Source organism: Limulus polyphemus, unplaced genomic scaffold, assembly GCF_000517525.1.
Source record: "Limulus polyphemus unplaced genomic scaffold, Limulus_polyphemus-2.1.2 Scaffold314, whole genome shotgun sequence".
Taxonomy (NCBI): domain Eukaryota; kingdom Metazoa; phylum Arthropoda; class Merostomata; order Xiphosura; family Limulidae; genus Limulus; species Limulus polyphemus.
In genome coordinates, this window is record NW_013665924.1 from 443,765 (window position 1) to 452,397 (window position 8,633).

Here is an 8,633-nt window from a genome sequence, read left to right on the forward strand (position 1 = left end):
GACCTCTTGCTTATTAATATAACATAAAAACGTATTTGTATAATTGAATAATATTGTAAACAAAAAATGATTTGTGTAAATTAATGTAAAAGAAAACAGACAATGTGAAACTCTCGCCAAATGTATTGACGAAGGAGAAAACAGCGTTATGAGCAACAATCCTTCATCAGGTTTTCAGTTAGGAGAAAATGGTTTTTTGGGATAATGTATAAAATATAGATAAAAAGAACTCTTGGCTCGAAGTCTTGAGAACATATCCTTAAGCAAAAAAACAACAACAAAAAACAATGAAATGTATGAGAAGTAACACACACACACACAACAACAATTGGAACATCGCTCGGGTTTTTCCCTCGTACCAGCTAAACACTAGGTACAACAGAAAAACCCAGGCCATGCTCGAAGTGACACAAACACAATCAAAATAATAAATAGTTTAGTTGGGAGGATTTAAAAAAAAATCGTTTAGCCCGGGAATGTAGACTATAACGTGTGACAGCGCTGATTAATTAGATTTTAATAAAACTGAAAACAGGAGCGAGAGGGGGGAACTAGAATAAAACTATTATTGACTGGTAACAAATGATTTGTTGCCCTCATAACCAGTCAATAATCGTTTAATGAAAAATGACTTTTAAAACAGAAATAAACAATTAAACATAAAGGCAACAAACATGGTAAAGAATAGAAAGCTAGATTTAACAAACAAACTTAAATGATTGAGCTAGTGAATAAGAAAAAGAACGCGTTTATTGAACAAAATTGTTAAGTAAACCAAAGATCGTTATGAGAAAGCATAGATCAGGTATAAAAGAGAAAAGAAAGGTAGAGAAAAAGAGAAGAAGTGGGTAGTGTTAAAAATAGAGAATTCTTCGCTCATTCCATTATGTAATATAAAAATCGAACGTTTTTCCCAAGCGTTCTCTTTGCATTACAGTGGAAAGACCAAATCTGAGTCCAAGTACAGTCTGCCCTCGCCTTACGGGCGTTCGGGTTATGGAAATTCACCCATACGAAAATTATAAAGTGTGACTAATAAATTTGGGGTACGGACCATAATATCGCCCTTACGGAATTTTGGGGTAAATATAAAAAAACAGATTAAACACAAAATGCAAAAACAAAAAACAATTTCGCCAAAAATTGTATTTGTTTTTAGAAATGCAGAGCACATTTTCAAGCGTCAGTGATATAGGTGGTGCGCTTTGTTGACATTCTTTGTTCATATCAGCAAACACTTCTGTTACGATCGTCATAAGGTCACGCAGTTGTTCTTTGCATCGTTTTTCAAGACTCTACAGCGTATTGCCCTTATTCAAGATGTCTGGAAAGAGACCATCAATTTCAAGTAGTACAACCAAGAGAGTATGGAAAGGAATTATTTTGGATGTGAAAGTTGGTGTTTTGAGAAAGTTTGATGGCAGAAAGAAACTTAGCTCTATTGCTAAAACTTTAAGGCTTGCTACCTCTACAATGAGAACAATACGTGATAATAAATAAAAATTCAAGGCAAGTGCTAAAGTAGCTACACCTCTAAAGTGATCATACATTGTATTTTCATAGAAGCGAAATGATGCTTGATATGGAAAGACTCCTGAGTGTGTGGATTTGGGACCAGATCCAACGTAATGTGCCAGTAAACGCGATGGTTATACAAACTAAGGCAAAAAGCTTGTATGATGATTTGGTGACTGAAAAAAAAATGGTAGTAGTAGTTCTGAAAAGAAACCCTTCCTGGCAAGTAAATGGGTTGGTTTGATAGGCTCAGGAAGTGCTTGACATGCTGATGTAGAAGCTGCACGAAGATACCCTAGTGAACTCAAGAAAATTATTGATGAAAGGGGATACAGTCCACAAAAAGTCTTCGACATAGATGAAGCGGGGCTGTTCTGGAAATGTATACCAGATAGAACATTGATTTTTTAGGGAAGAGAAGTCTGCATCAGTGTTCAAGGCTTCGAAAGATCGTCTGGCTCAACTATTGGGTAGCAATGCTGCTGGAGATTTTAAATTAAAGCCCTTACTAGTGTACAGTTTCGAAACTCCAAGTACTCTAAAGGGATTTGCCAAGCCTAATTTACCAGCGGTTTGTTGCTAAAATAAGAAGGCTTGGATGACTATAAGTATTTTCAAAACTGGTTCATCAGTTTTTTCTGTCCTGCTGTTGAAAAGTACTGTGCCAAACGTAATATTACCAACAAAGCATTGGTCATCTTAAACAATGCACCAAGCCACCCAGTAAACTTGAATGGCCATTCTGATATTATAAGAGTTGACTGCATCCCCAAGAACACAACTGCATTGCTCCAGTCAATGGATCAAGGAGTTGTCTCCAATTTCAAGAGAACTCTGAAACAACCGTGATTAAAGCTACTGATAGAGAGAGAGGATAAGCCTACAGGTCGTGATTTCTGGAAAATATATAAAACATTATGGATGCAATAGGAAACATCACCAAGTCGTGGTATGAACTATGAATGGTGTGTGGAAAACACATAGCCTGAGCATACCAACGACTTTACATGGTTTCACTCAGCAGAAAGTGCTGGGAAAGTTCACCAAGACACTATGTCACTTGCAAGACAGGCTGGTTTTGAAGATATCGTCGAAGAAGATGTGGTTGAGCTATTAAAGTCCCATGGAGAAGATACGTCGAATGAGGATAATGTTGGAACAAGAGCGAGCTGAAGAAGAGGAGAACGTTATTCAAACACCACCCATGCAATTTCAGTTAACTACCAACCACTTATCCCAATCCTTTGCCCTCGTAGAAGAAGTGGTGCAAATCTTCGGTGCTAATGGTCCCAGCCGTGAACGCAGCCTGAAAGTTACAAAAGGACTACATGATGTCATGCACTACTACAAGGTGAAGATACAGCAGAAACAGCAAACAACTCTTGACGCATTCTTCGTCAAAAGAGTTGAGCCTACATCACATCATGATTTACACATCATGTATAAAATTTAATTATGTTTGTGTACCTACTGATATTTTTGATGAGTAAACTAACAAACTATGTGAGTTACATTTAATATGTGTTTAAAAATGTTTTCTTACATTCAGATGTGTATTTTTATTACTTTTGTGGATCAAAAATATTTCCGTAAGAACGCATCTACACTTAAAACATGGGAGTCAATGGGAAAATATGGTTCTAGTTGCGGAATTTCGTGCTACGGAAGGTTTTTCAAGAACATATCCCTTCCGTAACGCGGGGGTCGAATGAAAAGATATGTCAGAGATTCAGCTTGAAGAGTTATTGTAGGGTATCGTAGTGGCATTACTTATTACCTAAACAGATGTTCCTATGAACAATCTCTTAAGCAACGACTTGTGTATAGCATGCCATATTTTTTACAGATTAAACAATATATCAGGCTTGCCAACGTTCAAATGAAGCCATAAACGAATGTTACAATGTTAATATATTGGCAGGTGATACATTTCTTTCTCTGACAACAAGATGATACTGAGATCACTCTCACGGTTGATTTATGGATGATACTGTGGAACAAAATGCTTTTGATATTTTTATCATGTCATTAACTGACCAGTGAGCATTCGTTAGGTTTTTTAAAGTTTTGTTCGGTGCTCTGGGCAGCTTTAGTAGTATTAGGATGGTATATAAAGAGGTTTTGGAGAGTTTGTAAACTTAGGTTTAGACTTTAGGGTTTATTCTAGAACTATAAAATTAACGCGTTTGGCGGATTTCTCTATTAAAAGCTCAAGATAGAAGCGATAATAAACAAAAATCCATCGTTTCTTCAGATTTTGACTCGCAATCGCTCTATCCAGTGCAAATTCTACGAAGTCCTAGGAATTGAGAATATGAAAGTGGTTGGAATGTATGGCGCTGGTGAGAAGAGTCGTAGCTTAGATATGAACAGGAACTGGTGAATGTATAATGGACTGATGTAGATAAACGACGGTCTTGAATAGAAATGCAAATTTCTATATGTTGTCGAGCTCCAAGGCCACGTGCTCTCTGCTCTTTTTTTTCCTACACTCTTATTTTTCTATGAAAAGTTTTGTGCTCACTGGAAGCTCGATTAAGAGCTGTTGTTCACAACGTTGTTTTCGTATTCGTCAGTAAACGTATTTAATTTGGCGAATGATTTACCTTGTTTAAATACTAAGCATTTAGTCGAATACGTTCAAAGATTTCCTCGGTTTACATACGAGGAATTTTCCCTATACTGCAAAGAAAATTGATGCTAGATTTAAAGAATTTGATAATATAAGAAACATAATGTCTTCTCAATACTTCTGTAAACTTAAAACTGACCGAAAAGAATGAAAATAATTCATATTTTTTTGTATCTACACACAGGCGAACAAGTAGCAATCATAAATAAAGATCTTTGTTGATCGATTTAACGTTCTAAATCAATGGATATTCACGTCATCCAGTTTAAATTATAATTTTTAGCCACTTGGAAACATCTATTCGATTTCACGAATTCACCTTTTGCAAAACTCGCTTGGCTTCAAAAAAACCATATCAGCATCAGTTGGAGATAGAGGAATGACATCCCTGAAATAAGCATACCAAGTTTTGAAATTATTTCCTAATTAATACTGTAAGAGAGTCTACCAGCGACAAAGAACAGTTCACTGTCTATCTAATTTTTCAAAGTCTAAGAAAAAAAACATAATAATTTTTCAAAATATGTTCAGTTTTCCTCCAAATAACAAGATTTCAAAAAATATCTTAAACTTTCTTCTGGCGCGTGTTTATATATGTGTATATATAAGTGTGTGTTTATATTATATACTTAATTTGGTAATTTGAAAATTTCAAGTTAATTTTGTTAACATTTTTAAAAGAAAAGGTTTTCATTCTGTGACTCATTTTATAACTTGTTGTTGTCTTCCGGTGGAAGAGGTGCAGTCCATATGAACCAAATTGATGTAGTATTTGGGCTTGGTCCAATCTTACGAATGTGTATCGGGGCTTATTCTCGAGTCAACCGCTTCACAGTCATTGACCTCACCACACGTCATATGTTGGTGTTTTTATCAAAGCATTTCGGTAAGTTAATAACAAACAATGGGCAATAATGAATAAAAATAAGGCCTCCGATCGAAATAAAGAATGCTGTGTATGAAATTTCAAGTTATAGCTTCTATCATTACGTGAAGTGATTTTTTTTTCTGTTTGTTACTTTGTTTACTAAAGATTCATTTACTGGTTTAGCTTTAAAATATTATTAATTTTTGTTTTGTAGTGTTTTTATTAAAGGTTTTCTTTAGAGACATGGTCCATATTTTTTTTTTGTTAAAGATTAGATGGGCCGGGCCTAGTGGTTAACAAGTCGGGTTGCGTATTGAAGGGTCCAAGGTTCGAAATGGAATGCTGCTGAATACGCCCCACTCTTTCAATTGTAGGTGCGTTATAAAAATTACAGTCTCGTTATTCCTGAGAAATTACTTGTGGCGGCGGGTGTTGCTAGTTGGCTGCTATCCCTCTAGTCTATACCCTCTACTATATCAATATGACCTTCGCCAGAGTAATATCATGTGTTGACAATTTACGTTATAGAATTGCTGCCCCTCTACTATATCAATATGACCTTCGCTAGAGTAATATCATGTGTTGACAGTTTACATTATAGGATTGCTCATCCTCTACTATATCAATATGACCTTCGCCAGAGTAATATCATGTGTTGACAATTTACGTTATAGGATTGCTCTCCCTCTACTATATCAATATGACCTTCGCCAGAGTAATATCAGGTGTTGACAGTTTACATTATAGGATTGCTCATCCTCTACTATATCAATATGACCTTCGCCAGAGTAATATCAGGTGTTGACAGTTTACATTATAGGATTGCTCATCCTCCACTATATCAATATGACCTTCGCCAGAGTAATATCAGGTGTTGACAGTTTACACTATGACTGGCTATCAATCTCACAGTACCACACCAGAATAATGATAATAAAAGTACAGACAGTCATACTGTTCTCAGCAGTAGTCTAGTGAATACACGCATGGCTCATTAAATAGAAATGCTACATGGAAAACGTGTAGAATTCAAATTTTTGCTTGTGAAGGCTACTCCATGCGACACATTTAGGCAAAATTTCGTGTTTCAGTAGAAGATGTATGGAAACCTCAAAAATAGCACGTGAAATTATTTACTGTTAATGATAAAACTGGTAAAGATAGAAGCCTCAAACTCTTCAAAAGTGACAAGTAACTCTGGGCATGCTCTTTATGGTACATTCGAGGTCTTGCTAGAAGGGCTGAAATGGGCATTATACTTCAAACAATGGGATGTTAAAAGATGGGGGTGGATGCGCTTTACAGACGAATCCAAATTATAATTGTTTGGCAACAATCAACGATACTTTGTCCTATAGCAGACAGGGGAATGGCATCATGGTCAAAATTCAACAGCTACAGTGAAGCATGCTGGGAGACCAATACAAGTGTGGGCTATATCTCAGCCAAAGATATTAAAAGTCTACACAAATATTTTATGACACTCTGACTGTTGACAGGAGCAGCATGTTGTTATCTATCGGGTCTTTCCCCCCAGGAACACGACCTGTTAAGCAAGGATTTTTCTTTCAACAAGACAGTGATCTCAAGCATGCAACAAATGTAGTGAAACGATACCTGGATGAAGAAAAGGCCGATGAAACACTCGCAACAATGGTTTCGACTTCAAAAGGACTCGATATGAATATTATTTAGGACGTATGGGCTAATGCGGGAGTTGAGAACTAAAGGCTAACACGCAACTTGGCTGATTTGTGAGAAGTAATACAGAACACTCGGAACAATGTTTCACAAACGTATATTAATAAACTTTTGGTAGCATGAAAGCAAGATGTACCACTCTGTTTAAAGCAAATACATTATACACGTTTATTATATATATATTGCAATAATGTATTGTACTAGTGATAATTCAACTGTTGATTATTTATTGTCTTTTTGATTTGGAAATGTTTTGGTTTTGGTTAAGCACAACGCTGCAGAATAGATTGTCTGTGCTCTGCTCACTACGCCTATCAAAACCCGAATTTTCGCATCGTAAGTCTATAGATTTACTGCTTAGCCAATGGGGTGTGGCATAGGGAATGAATATTACAAGATATAAAATTGTAACACAACAAAACCTCCATACTTTCAGTTGAGTATTTAAGTTCAATGCTGAAAATAAGATACTTCTCACACAGAGAACAGAAAAATGTAACCAGCACACAGGCTACAGAGTAAGATTGAGAAACGGGCCAGAGTAACATAGTGGTTAGCGTACCAACTGAAGACCTGAAAGTCTGAGGTTCGAGATATGATGTGCCACTGAACACGCTCTACGTTTCCAGCTCGGGGGTCGTTATAACTGTTACATCCAATCCCGTTATGGAATCGCAAAAAACACCGTGTGCTGCTGACTGGTTTACTTCCTTCTAGAGTCATCAGTTCTAAATTAGGAATGACTTAGATGTCTCTGACCTGGTCGCTTAGACCATGAGTTGCGTAAAATGCCGTTTAGGTTGGGGAAAAAAAAGCTAACTATAGAATCGCTGATTGTATACAGGATTGTGTAGGACTTGCTGATTGGTAGGAGTTCAACATCTGTGACATTTTATCTTTATTTGGAAGCCTTACATATATAATTTATTTAAAATTGAAATTAGAAGAAGATATATGGGCATTCCATTCCACGGCGTCCTTTAAAGTCAGTTTGTTTGTTTTGGAATATTCCAAAAAGTTATTCAAGGTTTATCTGCGTTAGCCTTCCTTAATTTTGAGCTGTTAAACTAGAGAGAAAGTTGTAAGTTAACAACAACATCGTCAACTCTTAGACTACTCTAGGGAGAAGGGTGGTTAGTCGAAAGCACACACCGCCAAGCATTGGTCTACTCTTGTTTGACCGAACAGTGGAATTTCTGACAGTCACGCTTATAGAACAACCACGATTCCAAAGTGCAGAGCGCGATTTAATTTTTGTCGATCACGAGACGCGAAAATCGGACCTGCAGATCCATAGTCCGGCATGCTAACCACTGGGCCACGCTCGAACGTCCAGGTAGTTGATTTTAATGGCACAACATAATAGGTATTCAGCAGACCACACAATAATGATATGTAAAATCCGCCCTCTGAAGTTAGCATTCCGATGGACATATGTAGAATATACAAAGACTTTTATCTACATTAAAAATACTCTTATTTGCGAGCTTTCGGCCCTATTACTAGAACCCCGGTAAGAAGACCTGAACAATACAAATGGAAATTGGTTTGGATATCTGTATAGAGATAGGTATAAATTCAAAATGGATATTATATAAATGAAATAACGATATCGACTGAAATAAATCAAAGTAACGGGTTTTAAAACTAAATTGTATTGTTTTGAAATCTGCGTAAATAGCTACTTTTGCAATAAAATTATAGAAATGACAACTATTTAATTTCAAAATATAAGATAAAAATCCCACACATTTTATGAGGATGATTCTGCAACTTTAAATGAATAATTCATGACATTGAAAACCATTACATTTAAAGGAATATTGCTAATGAATATAGGTTTGTTTTGAATTTCGCGCAAAGCTACACGAGGACTATCTCGCTAGCCGTCCCTAATTTAGCAGTGAAAGACTAGAG

The 8,633-nt window shown here is 36.2% G+C and overlaps 1 protein-coding gene across 2 annotated transcripts in view; it reads left to right on the plus strand.

Annotated features, from left to right (window-relative positions):
* Positions 1–8,633, plus strand: part of LOC106457299 (platelet-activating factor acetylhydrolase-like) — a 64,909-nt gene that overhangs the window by 49,162 nt on the left and 7,114 nt on the right. For both annotated transcript variants that reach the window (XR_002610120.1, XM_022383165.1), the window contains exon 7: positions 4,885–5,033. Coding sequence is in view for 1 of the 2 variants with exons in the window: in XM_022383165.1 (XP_022238873.1) it covers positions 4,885–5,033 (149 nt within the window). In the remaining variant the exon portion in view is untranslated. The remainder of the gene's footprint in view (positions 1–4,884; positions 5,034–8,633) is intronic.